Source organism: Populus alba, chromosome 18 (assembly GCF_005239225.2).
Source record: "Populus alba chromosome 18, ASM523922v2, whole genome shotgun sequence".
NCBI lineage: Eukaryota > Viridiplantae > Streptophyta > Magnoliopsida > Malpighiales > Salicaceae > Populus > Populus alba.
The window spans coordinates 8,251,554-8,272,261 of NC_133301.1; the positions used below are offsets into that span (position 1 = coordinate 8,251,554).

The 20,708-nt window shown below is 31.9% G+C and overlaps 2 protein-coding genes across 3 annotated transcripts; one reads left to right on the plus strand and one right to left on the minus strand.

Annotated features, from left to right (window-relative positions):
• The first annotated feature begins 2,154 nt into the window (after positions 1-2,154).
• On the plus strand, positions 2,155-5,963 carry LOC118054150 (probable protein arginine N-methyltransferase 1). Of its 2 annotated transcripts, XM_035065613.2 has the most exons (9): positions 2,155-2,503; positions 2,748-2,758; positions 3,124-3,279; positions 3,378-3,441; positions 3,537-3,679; positions 4,337-4,424; positions 4,668-4,783; positions 4,926-5,076; positions 5,493-5,963. In XM_035065613.2, exons 1-9 carry the CDS (start codon positions 2,284-2,286, stop codon positions 5,696-5,698), a joined length of 1,155 nt encoding a protein of 384 aa, XP_034921504.1. In that variant the 5' UTR covers positions 2,155-2,283; the 3' UTR covers positions 5,699-5,963. The 2 variants fall into 2 exon arrangements, with proteins under 2 accessions (XP_034921504.1, XP_034921505.1); XM_035065614.2 differs by lacking the exon at positions 2,748-2,758 and having other exon boundaries at positions 2,235-2,503.
• A 5,522-nt stretch (positions 5,964-11,485) lies between these two features.
• Positions 11,486-14,999, minus strand: LOC118054151 (uncharacterized). Its single transcript, XM_035065616.2, has 7 exons — positions 14,674-14,999; positions 14,433-14,543; positions 14,138-14,206; positions 13,809-13,940; positions 12,254-12,331; positions 12,055-12,177; positions 11,486-11,969 (listed from the first exon to the last, which is right to left on the minus strand). The coding sequence occupies exons 1-7, from the start codon at positions 14,884-14,886 to the stop codon at positions 11,778-11,780; spliced, it is 918 nt and encodes a 305-aa protein (XP_034921507.1). The 5' UTR covers positions 14,887-14,999; the 3' UTR covers positions 11,486-11,777.
• Between the last annotated feature and the right edge of the window lie 5,709 nt (positions 15,000-20,708).

The following is a 20,708-nucleotide window of genomic DNA, read 5'->3' on the forward strand; positions in this document are numbered from 1 at the left end:
ATATTTTTGGTTATTATTCAATCTCTCCTGTTCATCATATAAGCTGTGAAATATTATTAAAAATGATTAAATATTATTAAAAACATCATATAAGTTTTTTAATAAATAAAACTACTAAATATTTAATTAAGATTCATAAATTTCAAAAGTAATATAGTTAAAATAAAATAATTGATGTTAGTTAATTTTAAAATATTAAGAATATTTATATCTTTTTAAAATATATCTTTCATATATTTTTATAAAAATCATCTTCCAACTTCTAACCAAATATTTTTCATTGCTTGGTTTTAAAACAAAGAAATAAAAATAAGGAAAGTAGAGAGTCAAGTAAGAATTTAAATTGTTTTTACAAAAAATAGTTTTCAACTTCAAATCAATTTTTAAAATCCTTAACATTTTTTTTTTTGTAATAAAATAGATTTAGAATCTAGTATTGGTATTGTAATAGCAGATATTTATTAAAATATTCTATATTTAAAAATATATCAAAATAATATTTTTATTTTTTATTTTTAATGTGAGCACTTCAAAATAATTTAAAAATATATCAAAATAATTTTTTTTTATTTATTTTTAATGTGAGCACTTCAAAATAATTTAAAAATATAAAAAAAATTAATTTTTTTTAAAACATTTTAAAACATAAAAAACAAATTCTCAAAATAATTTCATTGCAAATTATTAAAACAATTTAATGTGTTGAACCTATTGCAGTATAGCACACTGGAGAGGTGAGTAAAAAAAACTAAAAAATCGATTAAACTGAAAAAACCGGAAGAAAAATAACCAAAAAAACCAAACTGTGAAAAAAAACTAATTAAACTAATTAAAATTTTTAAAAAATCGATTGGTTTGGTTCAGTTTTGGTTTGGTTCCGGTTTGAATCGGTTTTTATAAAAAAAAAAACCTAATCAAACTGAACCGGAATCAGAAACCAGTCAATTTAAACCCATTTTTAATTTTTAAAATTTTTTTTTAATTTAATTTTTTTTTATTTTTAAAAACTGAATTGAAGCAAAAATGATATCCTCTGCAGCACACCGCACCAACGCCAACTAGAGTTTCCGATAAAGTGCCCGTTTGGTAACGTGGCTGCTGGTGAGGTTCACCCGCAGCCACGCCAAATGCCGTTTGATTAAAAAAAAAAAATTGCTTTTTGATGGTGGGACCCATCAAATTCCCAGCCGCGCCACATGTTTTGGAGAAGCAGCAAAATGCTGCTTCTCGTAGGGTACAAAAGCAGAACAGTGGAGCCATGCTCCACTGTTGCAACAGTGCGAGTGAATTAATTCACTCGCACTGTTACAGTTTTAGTTTTTAGTTTTTTTTTTTTTTTGAAAAACATGGCAAGAAGTTTAGTTTTTTTTTTCTTGAAAAATTAATGCAATTAATTGATTTTACTTGCATTATTCACGTGAACATGAACAATATTATTTTTTTAAAAAAATTAGTTTAAGGTGAATTAAATTTACTCGTATTGTAATCTCAATTTTATTCCTGATAATATTTTACTTAATTTTATTGCACGCTCAAAAAATTATTTTTTTTGTAGTTCTTGTCGAATGAATTTTGTACATAATAAAATTGTAAATTTTTTTTAAAAAAAATGTGTTTTACTTGAAAAGCTAGTATTTAATATTATTTAATAACACTACATAAAAAGAAATTCAGTTTTTATTTTTATTTTAATTGTGTTTTATTCAAAAACTTAAAAGGAGAGCACTTGACATAACAAAAAATTCAGTTTTTGTTGTTGCGCGCTTAAAAAACCATGAAAAATATAGTCCTTGTTGGATAGATTTCGTATGTAATGACATTGCACATAGTTTAATGAAAGAATAAAAAATATTTGATATCAATATTATTTATTTCATGATATAATAACAGTGGTTAAATCTAAAATATTTAAATTAAAAATCATTAATATATATATATATATATTTAATTATTCTATAACTTTAATTTAAAAAATATTTTTTGACCAAACACATTAAACTATTTTTTGTTCAACCTCAATTTTAACCACAGTTTTAATCAAACATATATTTTTTTCAAACCAATCTCAACTAAAAATATTTTTTATAAAAATAATTTTTTTAAAATCACAACCAGAAGAACCTCGGTACAAACAGACCAAACAGACCATATTGTTAGCTTTGCCATTTAAATTTTGAAGCAATCAAATTCTCAAATTATCTCTCGCGCTCCTCAAGCACTAAGAAAAACCCTAAAAACGAAAAGAAAGCAGAAACGGGCCGTCGAAAGAGCAGTCAGACCTCAATGAGCTTCAACAACACTCGTCACCAGGCTACCAAAATCCGCTTCAATGACGAAGAAGAAGAAGAGGAGAGCTCCAATCTCGATGACTCTATTGTAGCCACCGAAAAATCCATTGCTATTGATGACGTATCTATGCAAGACCCCGACGTCTCCTTTGTCGACGGCTGCGATGATGATAAAACCAGCGCCGATTATTACTTCGATTCTTACTCTCACTTTGGTAATACTACTCTCCTTGGCTCGCTTTTCTTTTTTATCCTCCCTTCGTTTGTGTTTTGTCTCCCCCCCACCCCTCTCAAGTTCATACTAGGTTCAGTTGACTTTAAAAGTTTTTATGTTTAAGTGCATACTAGGTTCAGTTGACTTTAAAAGTTTTTATGTTTTATACTCGTAATGAATGGGGTCTTTGGCGTAGAAAGTTTTTGTATCTGTCTTAACCTCTTTTCTTCTTCTTTTTTTTGCAGGTATTCATGAAGTAAGTGTCTCGTAACTGGATAAAGTTTTTGTAACTTGATGTTGCTGTTTTGTTATTATTTTTATATCACAATACCCACTAGCACTTGTTATTATATGATATACTTGGATTTTTTTCTGCGGCTTTCTCTGCATTTTATCAGTTAAGATTTTGTTAATCACCTTCTTGTATCCGCAGGTTTATTGTTTAACTTTTTGTATCTATATTATTTTGTCACTTTTGGTTGAGATCAATTTTTCCTTTTTCCTTTTGTTTTTATATCTTGATATCTAGAATTCTAAAAAATTCATGGAGTTGATTGTCTGGTGATATGTTTATGTACTTTGCTTGTTGTTGATGTTTCCCCACCCACCCTTACACTGCAGGAAATGCTGAAGGATGTTGTGAGAACTAAAACATACCAAAATGTTATTTACCAGAATAAATTTTTATTCAAGGATAAAGTGGTACTTGATGTTGGTGCTGGGACTGGAATTTTATCCTTATTCTGTGCCAAAGCTGGGGCTGCCCATGTTTATGCGGTATGCGTTTTCCTTTCTTTTTCCCTATCACATCCTGCATCCACTAAGGTGAATTTTTATATGCTAAATATGGTTTTTGCCAACATTTCTGTTTCCAGGTCGAGTGCTCCCACATGGCTAACATGGCGAAAGAGATTGTTGAATCAAATGGATATTCCAATGGTAATGCTATTGTCTTCATATAGTCTGCTAATTTTCTCTAATTACGTTGCCTCAAAGGGCAATTCTGACTACTTACTCGTGTTTCAATATTACAGTTATAACAGTTTTGAAGGGAAAGATTGAAGAGATTGAGCTACCAGTTGCTAAAGTGGACATAATTATTTCAGAGTGGATGGGATATTTTCTGTTGTTTGAGAACATGTTAAACTCAGTCCTGTACACACGTGATAAATGGCTTGTAAGTTGCAATTACACTTCTCTTTTCTGATTTATAACTTGGTTCTTAAATGCAACGTTATGATAAATGCTAGCCAGTTGGTTTGAATATGATGGTTTTGTTTGATGCCTGAAGCATTCATGTGTCTGTAGGGTTCTGAAACTTGTAGATTTGGCTGTTTCTTGGCTATACCTGTTTGATTTATTTTTTCTCTAGTTTCTTGATTGGGATTTAATGCGAAGAAAAGAAGAAAATATTAATTCTGATAGCACCATTCATTGGCAATTTCAAGGAATTTCCTTCCAGATAAAGGAGGCTCACTGTATTCACATAAAATTTACTGATCAGGGAGTATTTTTAGAATGAAAATCTTGTGGATGAGAATATTGCTTTCTTGGGATAATAATGCAATGGTGCTTGCTGGTACTTTAATATTCACAAAAAACAAGAGTCTCTGTGTTCTTTGGCTTTCGGTCAACTGAATGCATGCACCATTGGAAGGAAGGGTAAAAATGCCAACCAACTTTTAGGTCATTCATTAATCTGGAACAACTATAAGTTTTTCGTGATCAAAAGTTCTTTTAGCTATTATTATACTCCATGGGATCATCATTGGAGATGCTGAAAAACTTCTAATCAGTAATGTCAGCCTTTATTTTTCATTATTTGCTTTTCCAGGTCAATGATGGAATTGTGCTGCCAGACAAAACTTCTCTCTATTTGACAGCCATTGAGGATGCAGAATACAAAGAAGATAAGATTGAATGTAAGACTATGATCTGTGTAATGTGTGTAGATGAAATCATTTTCCTGCAGATCCACAATATGTGTGGAATTTGGCAGCACAGCCCAGACTTTGATAGATGAAAGCTGTGGGGAATTCACCCCAGTTGCATGCTGGGTTTCATCTGCTATTTGAATTCATTTTCCACCTAAAAATATTTAATGGGGTGGCATTTAATTAGTTCTTATTTCTGTTTCGTTGCCTTGGCCTTCATGTTTGCTCCAGTTTGGAATAATGTCTATGGCTTTGATATGACCTGCATCAAGAAGCAGGCCATGGGGGAACCTCTTGTCGACACTGTTGATCAGAATCAAATTGTTACAAATTGCCAGAAGCTCAAGGTCAGATATGCATTTGTCTGTGTTTGTGCACTCGCTCGCATGCATGTTTGTGTATGGTTGTGCTCATTTCTCCAGCCTGCTTTTGGTGGCTGTTCTTTGCTTTTCTGGCTAATGTGTGATATTTTGATATTCATCATTTCAGACAATGGACATCTCTAAGATGGTATCTGGGGATACATCCTTCACAGCTCCTTTTAAGCTTGTAGCAGAACGTGATGATTTCATCCATGCATTAGTAGCCTACTTTGATGTATCATTTACGAAATGTCACAAGTTGACGGGCTTCTCTACAGGTCAAGCTTTTTTTTCTTTGCCCTATTCTGTTATGTTTTTCTCATCTTCAAGTACAAAGTTTTGTTTTACTACAAACAGTGAAATCCAGTGAGTCAAGGGAACCTATTTTATCATGGGCTAGCATTACAACTGCTCCTTTCCATGAAATGGCTCATGTCATGGGTAAATAAGCTTCTATAAGCTCCATCACTTGATTGTGGTGATGCACTAATAATTTAATATTTGTGAAGCTCAAAAGTAACTATCTCTAACACTGAGGTAGAGAGTGCTGCTTTTAAGTTTCTGAGAGTGTATTCTCAATGAAATACTATCATAAAATAAGCACAAGTAAACACTGAAATCAGAAATCAAACCCGCCAGTTAACAGTCCAGTGAAATGCCTAAATAACCTTCCTGATGAACTTGTATGATGCAGGGCCCAGATCACGAGCGACGCACTGGAAGCAAACAGTCTTGTACCTAGAAGATGTGCTGACCATTTGTCAAGGGGAGGCACTAAGTGGAAGTATGACTGTGGCACCGAACAAAAAGAATCCTCGTGACATTGACATAATGATCAAATATTCATTGAATGGTCAACGTTGCGTGGCCTCAAGAACTCAACATTATAAAATGCGATGAGTTGCATGACCGGTTCTTCAAATTGCAAGAGTTGGGGGGCTGACATGGATGCTCTACCTGCTACCTGTTAGCAGGATGTATTTGGAAACATGCATCTATTTCTTTTATTTCCAGGGATGAGAGAAATGTGTTGGTTGGCCAGAATGTCACCCGTTTGTAATCTTAATGGCATCTCATTTGGCAAATGCGGGTGATTGCAATCGTCCTGGAATTTCAAAATTTTCATTTTCAATATCATTACATTACGTGATGATTCCCTTGTTGATATTTAGCCTCAGCTTTTTCAGCCTTTGAGCTTTTATCCCTTTGCTTTAGTGATAGATGTCTATCTTCAACCTGTGACCTATTATTCCCTGCTTTATCTATATTCCTCCAATCTTGCAAACAATATCCTTCCATTACCTCTGCTTTCATTGTATCTTGTATAAGTGCAAGCTATGCTTCTGACAGCATTGCCTCTCTCTGCCTTCACTCTTTCCTTTTCAATATTCTCTAATTGATTCTAGATCTGATATTTTTCACATAATATTTACCTTCTCGCATAATATTTTCACAATATTTATATGATAATGTTTATTTACATGATTCTTATTATTCAATCCCTACATTCCATTTATCAAGTCTATTAGTTTTATTTTCACCATATATGAAAATATTCATATTTCTTTTTAAATTTTTAACCTATCAAGTAATACAACCCCAACATAATTTTGTCCTTTATGCTGATTACATATTTTTTCTATAAATAATCTTAACCTTAATATATGTGATTCATGACATATTTTTCTAAACAAAACCACAAAACTTCATTTCTTTTATTATCTATGCCATAACCACCTTCCTATCTTTCCCTTGTCATATCCTTTCCTTTATTCTGCGTAATAATCACACCCCTCATTCATAAAATTTTTCTTCTCCTTAGGCTGGCCATTCAAGCCCAATTTTCCTCCACATTTTTTTTTCCAATCATCTTCTAATCTCACAACATCAATATATAAACCATAAAAGTTAATTTTAAAGTATATCCTACCAACATTAATGCAACCCTAACTTTTCAAAATTTAGTAATTTCAAAGAACCACATGAAAGACATAACAAATTAAGCAATTATTACTTTAAAACAACTTACTTAAGTGTATTAAGCAAGAATCAAGGCTCATTGCATTATCCAGGACTCCTATTCATCATCTTTCTTATTCAAAGTCTACTTTCTCTCTCTAGAACTTCAATTTATCTCCTAAGTTCCCCTGTTCTTTCTTTTCTCTCTTGTTTCGTGTTGATTTATAGCTAAAATCATTTTCCTTACACAATTTTAGGGTTCCTTCTTGCCTTTTCTCTCTCTCTTCCAAGCTCTCTTTTCTCTCCTCCTCTTCATTTTTTTTATATGTCCAGCTGTGGGTGTAAGGAATAAGAGAGCTGCTGGGAATTTCCAGCTCATCAGGCGTATTTAGAAAGTTGCCATTAATGAATTTCATGTTTGTTTTACGCCTTTACCAAACTCTTACCATTGCTCTAAAATTTTAACTGTATATAAAAATATATGTTAAGAAATTCATCATAAAGTTTCAATCCGGTTTAATGATCGGATTAAGCGTTATACTCGATAACACAAAACTAATCAATAAATAATTTTATATAAGGAAATTCAAAATTTCTTATTTAACCCTTACATAAATTATATATATTAGTCTTTTAAACCCTAGTGACCATTTTATTATTTTTAAAACAAATATATAATAATTTTTTTATCTTTAAAAAATCCTGGGGTTTATATTTTTCTCTTTTAACAAAAATTTCGTCCTTGAAATTTTAGAAACTCGCTCTTTTTATGCAAAAAAATTCTCACCTATTCCCAAGAATAATGCAGGATATTTCTTCCTCATTTCTATTTTCTTTTCCATCTCTCTTCTTCAATCCAAGAATTTCCCCACAATACTGTTACCAAATGTAGTTTCTTATTCCTTAACTCCTTCAAGCTTTGGTCAATTATCTTAATCAGCTTCATTTCTATGGCTAGATCTTCATGAATTTTTATTGGTCGTCTTTTGCAAATCTAGTTTCTGTATTCTTAACTGGTGATACCCGAATCTTAAATCAATCTTAGAAAACACTTGCACTCCTTTCAATTAATCAAACAAGTTGTCAAACCTCGGAAGAGGATATCTATTCTTGATGGTTACCATGTTTAATTGCCTATAATCAATGCAAAGTCATAAGGTGACATCTTTCTTCTTGACAAATAAAATAGGAGCTCCCTAAAAAGAGTTGTTGGGTCGGATAAATCCTTTATCAAGTAACTCTTGTATTTGCACCTTCAATTCCATTAGCTCCGAATGAGTTATCCTATAAGGGGATTGAGATATAGGCATGGTTCTAGGAAATACATCAATCAACACTTCAACCTCTCTTTTAGGTGGCAACCTTATAACTCATCTGGAAAGATATCTCGAAACTCCTTTACTATAAGGATACGATCTAATTCTTGAGTTTGTTTTGCTCTATCAACTACATGCGCTAACAATGCCACACATCCTTCGTTAAGTAACTTTATTGCCTTCATCACCGATATTAAACTATTAGGTATCACACTCTTCTCACCATAAAAATTTACCATTTTCCTATCAACTGCTCAAATAATAATAAGCTTAGTATAATAGTTCATTGTAGCTTGGTGTGAACTCAACTCATCCATCCCCAGAATTACATCAAAATCAATTATCTTCAAAGGTATTAAATCTACATTGAATTCATAATCTTCTATCAATACCATGCACCCCTTATAAACATCATTCACTTCTACAATTTCTCCTAATGGTGTAATAATAGCTAACCGCATTTCTAACTTACTTTTTTATTCTTTTAGTTTATTTACAAAGTTGCAAGCTACAAAGAAGTGAGTAGCTCCAAGATCAAATAAAACATACCCTAGTTGTGCATTTACAATACTCATATTTGCCACCATATTTGTTAAAGCCTTAGTAGCTTCTTGATTGAGATGATAAACTTTTCCTTGAGTCTTAGTTCCTTGGCCACGACCTCTCCCCCTACTAGCACTAGCTCTTAACTGAGCAAGTCTCATATGCTCCCCACTAGGTTTGTCCGCAGTATGTGATTGTTTCTAGCTCTAAGTCTGAAATCTGTTAGGGCAATTTCTTCTTAAGAGACCAACACCCCTATATAAGAAACATTCCTCCAAATATTTGCACTCTTTTCATCGATGACCCAGTTGCTTGCATACAAAACACCTCCCTGTTGTAACTCTGCAATCGCTTAGGTGTGCTTAATTCTCCCAAACTATGTTCCGAGGAGTAGTTCCCGACGAATTTCCTCCCATGTTTAACCCAAATTAAGAATCTTAAAAATAGATGGGTTTTAGTTTAACGAATAATAAGGAGGTAGATTCACCATAAGAGAAAGTCGAGAGAAGTGATAGATTTATATGTTTATATATTAAAAAAAAAAAAAACAAATTTACACGATATTTTCAACGCTATTTTTTCGATAATAAAGGTGTTACACTCTCTTTGCCTTCACTCTTTTCTTTTCAATATTCCTTAACTGGATCCTAGATCTGATATTTTTAATAATTTAAATAATTGCAAATTTAGATTTGCACAATCAAAATTTTTTTTTTATTTTTTGCCCTTAATCTTTAGGTTTTTTTATTTGTCATCAATTGTGGGTTTGTCAAGAATTCATAATGATCCAAAAAATAGATTTGTAGTTTTATGAAGTTATTGAATCTTTAGTCAAAAAGTGGTTTATGTATCTTGACTCTTCAATTAACAGGAATTAGTTATGTGGCTTGTTCCTCTATATTAGTAAATGATGGCAAGAAATTATTAGGATTAAAATATATTGAAAAAGATTAACTATAGACAACCTAAAAGAAAAGGCTAGGGTAGTGTTTGGTAAGATGGATTGGACAAGATAATTGTTTTATGAAGTTGTTTGATGTATTTTTGGACAGTACAAAAATTAATTTTTATCCTTGTCTAAAGTTGTTTTAGCGGAGAAATTTTTGTCTCCTTAAAAGAGATAGGACAAACTTGTCCAATTATGTTTATAAAAGTTAATCTAGTTGATCTGGGTTAATGTAAGGATAAAAATTATTGTTATCATAGTTTTAAAACTTGACTATAAGTCGACCTAGAATAAGACTTGGGTCACAGGCTGGGTTGACCATCGACCTAGAATAATATAAGGATAAAAAAAGTTATTATCATAATTTTAAAACATGATTTGAGGTTTGAACGAGGCCAAACCTAGGCTAGTCAGGTTGACCATTAACTCAGGTCAATGTAAAGATAAAAATTATTATTTTTGTAGTTTTAAAACTTAACTCGAGGCCAAGGTGGGGTTGTGGGCAGGATCATTGACTCAAGTTAAAGTAAGGATAAAAGTCATTATTATCATAGTTTTAAAACCCGACTTGGAGGTTAATTCGAGACCCTTATGAGTTAGGTTGACCATTAACCTAGGTCAATGTAAAGATAAAAGTGGTTATTATCATAGTTTTAAAACTCAACTTAGAGGTTAATCTAGGGCTAGGCTCGGGTTACGGGTCAATTTGACCATTGACCTAAGTCAACATAAGGATAAAAATGATTATTATCATAGTTTTAAAACTTGACTCGAGGGTTGATCAGGGGTTAGGCCCATGTCATAGGTCGAGTTGACCATTGATTCGGGTCCACGTGAAGATAAAAATGATGATGATTATTATTATTATTATTATTATTTTAAAACTCAACTCAATAGGCCGACTTGGGGTTAGGTCCAGGTCATAAATCGAGTTGACCATTAACTCAAGTTAACGTAAGGATAAAAAAAGATTAATAGTTTTAAAATCCAACTTATGAGTCAACCCGGAGCCAGACTCAAGTCACGAGCTAGGTTGACCATAACCTGGTCAACATAAGGATAAAAATAGTTATTATTATAATTTTAAGAATCTACTCGAGGCCAGACTCAAGTCATGAACCAAGTTGACTATTGACTCAAATTAATACAAGAATAAAAATAATTATTATCATAGTTTTAAAATCCAACTAAAATGTCTACCTGGGGAAAGACTCAAGCTATGAGTTGGGATGGTCAATCCAACCCGAAGCAAAGAAGAAATAAAAATAGTTATTATCATAATTTTAAAACCTGACTTAGAAATCGACTTGTGATAAAACTCGAGTCATGACTTGAAAGGATCAACTGGAGTTAACCACAAGAATAATTAAAAGCAACCTCTTTTTGGCCAAAAAATTATAAAAAAAATCAAAACAACCTCATTTTGACAAAAATATATATATATATATATATAAAATCAATGAAATTTTACTCATGTTTTATCTTGAATTGACCGGGTTAGAAGTTGATTGGAGTTTTTGACCAAGTCAAGTTAGATCAATTATCCCTCTATTTTTTTTAAACTCGGAACAACCTAAACATGAGGTTAGCTAAGTCTATTAAAAGCAAAATAAAACAAATTGATAAATACAATTTTTTAAACATTTTACGAAATAATTATTTGTATAATCCAGCATAAAAAAACACCAAAAAAAAATGCCATTTTGAAGTTTCAATAACAATAATTACTATTTTAGTTTGTACTCTAAATTCACATAGTATTATAACGTAATTATTATTAGTTGCAGTATCAATGAAATTACATTTTCCTCTCTCTATATAAAGAATACCATTTTAACGCTACCAGATTCACAATAACAGATGCGTGAGGACTCATTAGCTTCATATGATCCTGTTGAATGAATTCTAGCTGTGAGCACAAAATCAATTTCGAATCAACTCATTCAGATATAAAATCAGTATCAGATAGTGCAGACAAAAATGCGTGCCTCTAAAAGATGAAAACGGATGTTTCAAGAAGAGTTGGTTTAGTTCATATTCTAAGCAGTTCCTGCTGGCTCAAGTTTTCTGGTATCCATACCGTAAAACCAAAAGACCAGTTCACTATAATAAACGAAGGATGTGCACGCCCTTGCTGTGTAACTGCAGTAATTCCTTTACAAGTCCATTTTTGCTCAGAGTTCTCTCACTGCATTGTAAAAGCCATTTAGTGGTCCTAAAGCTCTGATTTGCCAGTCTTTGAATTCTTCTTTGCAGGCGCTGCACGTATTCCTTTCCACCATTTCTGTATCCGCTTGGAGACTATATTTGTATGCCTCTTCATTGCCTCAACTGTGCTTTTTATCCCTTCGAAGATCTTCTGTTTCCAGTCACCCTTCATGTCCTGCTTCTCTCTTAAAACTTTTCCCTGCAAAGGATTAGTTGCAACAGTTGAAGTAAAACAATGAAGTATTGAAGAAAAGTATTAATGAGCTCTGAAATTTGTCAATTACCATATTTGAGGGGAACTGTTCATCTTCATCATCTTCATCCTCAGCATCTTCATTACCAAAATTGTTCATTCCCATTAAATCTTCCCTTGAATACATTTTCATGCCAGGAGCTCCAGGCATACCCTAAAGCAAAGGGGAATAAATTATAGACTCAAATCAACATATAAAAACATACATGCAGAAATTTTAAGCAAATTACCTCCATAGATCTCATAATCTTTTCCATTTCAACCTCTTTAGATGGTTTAGGCACAAAAGGTTCCCCAGGCATCCTGTTCTGAAAAACATGAAAAAACAAGGATTAAACTTGAGTTGTTTGTTCTGAAATGAAATGTGCAAGACAAAGTAAGAGGTGTGAAGTCATGAGTTGTTCTGCTCTCTGGAAAGATAGGCATGGATTTTACAATATTATAGAACTCGAGTGAAATAATATTGGTCAACATGAGATGCAAGTGCATGATATTAGGAGCTGAACATTTGAAGGTATAGGGAAAGAAAAGGAACAGTGCTTAAAAAAGTAAATCAGTCATTATGTTTTTCTAATTAGAGAAAAATTGCCATGACTCGTGTTTCTCACTGAATTTAATGGAAAACAAACACAACAGGATAACCTAAAACAAAAATGACTTGAGAATGAGTATATTGTTCCCACTTCATAGAACTAATATATTCTGCATAGTTATTGGCTAAAGCCTTGGACACAAGTATGATGGAATAGGGGGGGGGGGGGGGAAAGCAGCTAATTCAGAGACAAAATTCTAGCCAGAAGAAGTGCTTTGATGAGAAGCATGGTTAGGATAGGGAGATTGATGCAAGAGCTAGAACCGCAAGAGCTTTCATATGATTAGGATTTTTCTTTTAATAATTTATGGTAGTAGTTTGGATGACTAAGATTTAGTTAATTTTAAGGGGACATTTATTTTTTTACTTGAGGTTTACTAGAAATCAAAGGGCCTGCTACTAGAGTATAGTTAAAAACAAATTTGATATTTTGATAATTTTATAAATAGTTTGTTCTCTTTTTCTTGCTGTTCAATCCAGACAATCAGACTTTGGCTAAATTAGCTATCTTTTGCCTTTTTCTTCCTACATCAGAGATTCTCTTTATTACTCCTTTTCTTCCCAAGAACTCTATTAACTAGAGAAAAATTAAAAGTTCTGGAACTTTTGAATTTCAAATCCATTTATGCTTCACTGATTTTCAGATCTAAATTGGTTTTTGAGTTTTGATAACACAAGAAAAACTAGTGGCAGTAAAGCATTTTCCTCTTATGTGCCTTCATGTTATTGAAATTCATAGATGTAGAGAATTGTTAAAATCAATTTCTAAAATTCAGAGGATGAGTGTCACTCCGGAAAGCCAATATACAGCAGAAACTGTTCTCAATATAATGAGAAAAGGAGAGAGAGGCTTCATTCACATAAAGTTGAACATGCAACAAGCAGAGAATTATTGCTGTCAGATTCAGATTATTAGCAAAAGCATGTCATTTCCAATCGATGTGGAACAATTACCATAGAGCAGTACAAAACTATGTCAAAGCTTCCAAGCCTTTTCAAATTCCTTCTAAGAATCAGTGAAGGCAGCATGAAAATTTCATATCTGATAAGTTTTCTATCATCATATATCAAGGACATGCAAAATAATGAATTTGAAGATCACAAAATGAAAGCACTGAGATTGACAAGTCAAAATGGTCCCTAAGAAAAGCTATATCAACCACCTATGACAGTCGAAAAAAGAGTGCAGCTACCTTGGGGACTGGAGGTGGTTTCTTAGTACAAGAATTAGTCAGATCTTTGCAGAGATGTTTCACCAATAAATCAATTTGAGGCTTGGTAGTATATATATATTCAGCAACATCAGTGTCGACGTAGTCCATGACCTGGAAAGCCCTCAAACAAATAAGCAATTATTTGACATTTAGCAATTGAGGATGGTCCAAACATATAACCAGTAGTAATTTAAGGAAAACCACCAGCAGACAAATTTCTAAACTTCCACAATCCAGAGAACAGACAAAGTCACAAACTAAACTGATTTCCATAAAAATTATCAATATAATATCAGTTCCAAACTCACCTGTTGGCAAGTTTGCTCGATTGTCTTGCATTTTGAATTGCATTGACCTTCAGTATCTTGTTCTATCAGCTACAGATTTAAGAAAAAAAAAATTCTTAGGACTTAGCATGCCAATTTCGACCAATTGTCCGTACTTGTAGTACTCACAAGTCCTGCTCCATTGATTAATTATATCACTATGGTTCTAGTTATGACCTGTGAAGCCACACACACACACTCACACATCCGATTGAGAGCATAAGAAGATGAAAATAGGGAATATAATATATATATATATATATATATATATTCATACCTCTAGCTTATCACCTTGCTCCATTATATCCAATTTCATTATCCAATCAGCTTCTTCCTTCTTCAAATTGCATACGTTCTCCGCAATCTCAATCACTTGATACTCGCTGATCTATCATGGTACCCAAAAGAAATATGAAAGAAAAAAAGCAAGAAAGTTATTTTACAATCAAATCCAACAAAACCCATAAAAAAAAAAAATCAAAGCAAACCTAGATTGCAGAATTAGTTAGACTTAGCACCTTCTGGGGAGAGATCTGATCCTGCTTCTTTTGAGCTTGCCGGTACAACTGTGAGGCAACCTTTTCACAAACTTGGCATTTGATGTACGGTATATCATCTTTTCTCGCAACAATAAGAGGTTTGTCTGTTTTAGCACTCTCTGAGACTGGTATCCATGTTGATACCACCGACAGCGTCACCAAGACAACCACTGTCTGCTTGATCAATGCCATAACGCCCCTCTCTCTCTCTATCTCTAAATTGAAATAACAAGAAGGTTGTTATATCAGTGGGAGAACCTCTCCTCAAAAGCAGATTTTCTACTGATCTGCGTGTGGAATCTTAACTTAAATGTTTGGAATCATGCGTGGGTGGGGGTTTCCATGAACCTCTATGGAAGTTTCGAGAGTTTTTCGTTTAATGTTTTGTATTTAAAATATATTAAAATAATATTTTTTTATATTTCTAATATTAGTGTATTAAAAGAATTAAAAATACTAAAAATATTTATTTAAATTATTTTTAAATAAATTCAAGAGTTTTAAAAAATATGATCCAGCCATACTCTTTTTTAATAAATATAGATGTGTTTTCAAATTTCTAACGGGCAAACATTGATAATAATAGCATAATTGTATTGACAACCATATCCCATATTTTATTTTATTTTAATTTCAACTTTTTAATTTCATTTTCAAAGAAAATTAGTCATTAGCTGAATTTATATTACAATTTTGACTAAGTTTTCAATTTATTCTTATAAATTTAATTGCCTTTTAAATTTAGAATAGATTTGTTGAATAATTTTATGGTAGTAATTAATAACATTTTATTAGTTACTTCACTTTACTTATTTTAAAAAATATATAAATATGAGAGAGAAAACATAGGTGCAGATATGCTAATTACTTTAATGGATCCTGCATTTGATTTTCTATATATATATATATATATATATATATATATATATATATAAACAAATGAGTTAGTGGAGTAACTAATATGATGTTATTAATTATTCTATGCGCACCATAAATGTTTTTGGGTATGATATGATAGCCTAGACATGATACAAATAAAAATGGAGTGGATATTACATATTATTATTGTCTTGTGTTTGGTGGACTCTTGGCAAACCAATATTAAATAAAGTTTTTGAAAAAATTTATTTTGATTCTTCAAAATTATTTAAAAATTTATTTCAGTTTATATATTTTATTTTTGTGCATTTTAGTTCTTATTGAAAAGATTTTGCTCCCTAATTTCATATATGTGCAGTTTAGTCCCTACAAAAGAAAAAATGCAATTAATCCCTATAAGTAAATATTATTTTTAATGAAATGGTTCAAATTTTAGTCTACCAAATTAAAATTAAATGAGTGATAAACAAATAATTGGTAATATGAAAAATTAAAAAATAATTATTTATACCCATTGTTTTAACTATCAATCAAATAATTTTGTAGATAAATTATGTTATATGTTTTTCATTTCTTTCTTTCTATGGGGAGAAACTATAACTAAATATTTAATCTCGAGTTAAGACATGTAATAGTCTTGTAAATCAAATAAATTATGGATTTTTAATATTTCAATCCCCAATAAAGGATATATTATTCCAAAGGATGACAAGCAAATAATAAATAAAAAGATAAAAGAAACAAACAAACTTGACTAAGAAAGAAAGTTATAGAGAAAAGCATTAAAGGAAGAAAGATAAATTTGATAAAAGTAGTAAATTATAAATAAATATGAACATCTCTTTCTCAATAACTTAATGATATTTATATCTTACAAGAATTTTATTTAAACATCTAATTTGAATTTTTACAAGCATATAAAGAGCGTACATATTGAATCATAATGCATTCTAAACTTATTTTTGTTAATAACCATATAAATCCTAATTAATCTACAATTTTGATAAACTTAATTTGTTGAAGACTCTTATTTTGAGTATGATTGAACTTTTTTATTATTCGCACGACTTAAACTCTTGTGGTTAATCGCTTCTTTCTAATCAATTATGACTCTTGATTGATTAGTCGATTACTTCATATCTCCTCTAATCGAGTATGATTTTTTAAGCTTGATAAATTCCATTTCATAATTGATTTCAACTTTTCTTATAATTTTTTAGTAATGAACAATTAGTATTTTTACATAGTTGACACATACATGTTTATTTTTTATATAAACAATGCCCCTATATTGTTGGAATCGATCAAACAAATCAACCATGCATGACCTTGATAATAAGCATTATTACTTTTGGATTGAATACAGGAATAAGCACTATTTACCAAAAAATATTAACTATACTTTTTAGTGTCTATATCAAATGACATCCAATCAAATTATTTTAGACAAGTGTGATCTAGCTATTTTGGACATGACATTTAGGTTTTCACTTATTGTTTCAAATTTCAGTATTAACTCTTCAATTCTTCATCTTCCACTCAAAAAACCCTAATTCTTCTTTCAAAACTTTAGAAAATCTTTAGAACAAGAAAAGAATCAAGATCCCTAAACCTCATCCAACTTCCAAAAAAATACCAAAATGACGACCCTAAGCCTTGCTCCATCAAAATCTACACTTATTACCCACTTTCAAAATTATGCAAATTGCTTACTTCATGTCAATGGTCCATTACCAGTGTTGCATGAAGAAACACAAATAAAGAGTGTGCAGATCCATTTTACTAAAAGACACCATATGAAGAAAAATATCACCACTTTGTTTTGGATATTGAGAGAAAAATTCTTTCTTTGCAAAACGACCATATAAACCTTAATACATGAAAGAAATCAATCTAAATATGGCATAACATTTCTCTTATAGATTATATCAAATGATTAGATAGGATGCAACAAAGTTTTAGTGAATAATGAAAATATCAATGGATTTTCGACATCATTTAGCTATCTAGAATCACTACCAAGTCAAACAAAGAACTACAAGTCATTGTCGCAAGGGGTCGCGATGTCGTTTGGCAACGGTAGAAGCTCTTGTCGTGCCTCTTGTATGAGGTGTTGTGTGTTGGGAAGGTTTTTTGGATTTAATCATAAAATTATGATTAATGTTTAGAAGTCACCACCTAGTATTATGGTCACTAGGAATCTATGGTTTGCGAGAGTCTGAGTAAGGGACTGATTATGCAAGGGGAACACACATCACCTCCAGTGCACCCTACCTAAGGTAAGCTGCATTGTTTATTGATTGCTTTTCTAGGTCGGATTTCTATCCGTTGGTCTTTTCTAAGGCTTAAGGCAGATCTCTCTTCATGAAAAAGTCTCTACCTTATTGGGTTAAATCCTAACCATTCTAAAGTCTAAATATTAATATCGCATTTATTTACACCTTGTATCTTTAATTCATGAGGGTATACTTTATTGTGTAATTTTACACCCTCACAAATATTAAAGTCTACATCTAGACCCTAAAAAAAAGATTTAAAAAAAGTTTTTGATATTTTGGCCAAATCCTACTAGATAAGTTATAAACTGGTTATGATATTCCATTTTTTATTTTATTTTTTTAAACATGAAAAAAATGAAAAAAAAATTTTTTTTTAATGAAAAATATACTTGGAAAAATTTTAGGATTTGGCCATATGCGATAAAATAATTTTTTTCTTTTTTTGAAATATTTCAAAGAAAACCAAATATTTTAATACCAGATTTGTATTTTATAATATAAATATACAACCCAATATTATGCAAAATAGATAGAAAAATATTTGAGAAAATTATGATTTTTTTAAAATGATTTTTGATTTTTTTTGGATTTTTCAAAAAAAAAAAAGGGGGGGCGGGCCAAACCTAGCCACGTGGGCTGGGCCATAACTGGCCTGGCCCAAACCAGGGGCTAATTAATTGGCTTGATGCATGCAGAAATGAATTCTACATGCAGTAGCCACAACGAGGAAAAAGAGGCAAAGCTGGGAGGAGGAAGTTGCCTGGCGTGGGGGTCTAGGTCGTGATGAGGTGTTTCGACCGGTAGCTCAGGGGGCGTCAGCTGAGCTGATGGTGGCCGGAGTCGGCTGTGGAAGGAAGAAGAAAAAGTTGCAAAAGAGAGAGAAAAGCTAGAAGGAGAAGAGAGAGAAGGTCACGATGGCTGCTCTGCCATTAATGAGGAGCTGGGTTGATGGAAATTATGGTGGTCAAGCCGGTTGTGGAGGTGGAGGTCGGCACTGATGTTGTGCTGTTGGTGCTGGAGAAGGAAAAAAAAAGAAAATGTTGGTACTGATGAGCTGTTATTGTTGTGGAGGAAAAAGGAGAAGCACCAGTGGGGAGGGAGAAGTGTGGTGGAGATGATGGTTGTCCAGTTGGTGGTGACAGCGGTCGTGGTGGCTGAAGGCACAGCTGAGAAGGAGAAAGAAAAGAGGTAGAGACGGTAGAAAAGGAAGAAAAATAGGGGAGGTGGCTGGTTTTTCTCCGATTTTGGACCCGATTTTCTCCTCCTTCATGCCATCAACTCCACCTCTATTTATAGGTGGTAGAAGAGGGTAATCTCGTCTAAACTAGGGTAAAATTTCAGCCTTTGATTTGGTTGGGATCCGTTGGTTCAAAGTAGGCTCCCTGAGTTGTCACTTCTGCAGAAAAAGATGCCTGAGTAAGCATGTTTATGCCGGCACCGGCACCGAATGGTTGTCATTGAGACTGAACTATTCACATGGCGTTGTAGAAAAACTTCAGAGGATTATTTTCATGTGATTTTGGTTAAATTTGGTGAACATTAGATGCATTAAATGCACCTACAAAGTAGGTACCAAGGCAGTTTATTTCGAGTAAAAGAAGAAGACAATGAACAGTGACCAGACGACACGTCGTCTAGTCCTCTTTTTTTTTTTTTTTTACCCACAACGACATCGTTTTAGGTTTAAATTAGGGATTTTTACTTATTTTTAATTGAGTCCCTATCTTTCAATTTCTTTCAATGAACCCCTTAATTGACCCAAAACATTCATTTAATGCAATTAAACCTAATGAAACTTCAATTGCAGCCCTGTATTTACACACCTTTTACAATATGGTCCTTGGTCTCAATTTTTTAATTTAACCCTTAATTGACAATCAAACTTTCAATTTCTTCAATTTCACCCCCGGTTTTTGTCAATTAAGCCCCTATAGTTTGGCACCTTTTACAGATTGGTTCTTAGCTGCGAATTTTGTCAATTTAACCCCTAATTGACCCCAAAAACACACCTTGCTATAAAAAGACTCGATCAACATGAAGTCTTATGAAGCTAAACCACTATATTGAGGGAAAGATTGGCTTAAATGGAAGTAGCCATTTCTAAATCCAAAGCTTTTAAAAACTACATAAAGGTAAAAGAAAAAAGTGATATAGAAATGATCCTAGCCCTCTAAGAAACAAATGATGCTTTTATGAATAACCTAAGGCAACAATGAGCATCAAAGTAGAAGACTATTAAAAAGCTCCATTCCATAACTTCTTTTCTTAAAAGACTATGGGTTTGATTTAAAAATATATTGTTTTAGGCATTAGTATGTTCAAAAAAATTATTTTTTGTTTGAAACTTCATGAATATAATGAATTACTTAATTTAATATTAAATTTTTTATTGTATTCAATGAAATCCAACTTATTTTCATGTTAGTTGTCCTTCAATGTTATAGACAATACTTGTTCATTATCAACTTTATCAATTGGTTGTACTAAATCAACAACTCAAATCCTTATTATAATAGAGAAAGAAAAACTTTTAAGATGTGTTTTAACAAATAGCTTAACTACCAAGTCTAAAGTATAAAAAAAAAATATAGAGAGTGATTTCAAGCTTATGATCTCTAGGTCAATCCTCAATTTCTTTAAAAGTATAATCTCTTATTATATTCCTCATGTGGCATTTCTTCATATATCAATCACTAATTTATCAAAATTTGCCAAATAATAAGCACCTTCTTTAAGAATTTTTATAACAAAATATAGACCCTTCCAATTTGGGAACCATTTGTAAAATTTTAGATTCTTATAGGCAATAGATAATATAACATTCCATAACGTATTTTCAACTATAAAAAAAATACT

What these genes read in the sequence shown, in the direction of transcription:
- LOC118054151 (XM_035065616.2), bottom strand. Translation starts at nt 14,886, where the DNA reads ATGGCATTGATCAAGCAGACAGTGGTTGTCTTGGTGACGCTGTCGGTG. An exon ending in ATCAGATCTCTCCCCAGAAG is followed by an intron (nt 14,544 to 14,673) that starts GTGCTAAGTCTA and finishes GTACCATGATAG; the next exon opens with ATCAGCGAGTATCAAGTGAT. An exon ending in AACCACCTCCAGTCCCCAAG is followed by an intron (nt 12,332 to 13,808) that starts GTAGCTGCACTC and finishes CATGTTTTTCAG; the next exon opens with AACAGGATGCCTGGGGAACC.
- LOC118054150 (XM_035065613.2), top strand. Translation starts at nt 2,284, where the DNA reads ATGAGCTTCAACAACACTCGTCACCAGGCTACCAAAATCCGCTTCAAT. An exon ending in ACACACGTGATAAATGGCTT is followed by an intron (nt 3,680 to 4,336) that starts GTAAGTTGCAAT and finishes TTGCTTTTCCAG; the next exon opens with GTCAATGATGGAATTGTGCT. An exon ending in GTTGACGGGCTTCTCTACAG is followed by an intron (nt 5,077 to 5,492) that starts GTCAAGCTTTTT and finishes TGTATGATGCAG; the next exon opens with GGCCCAGATCACGAGCGACG.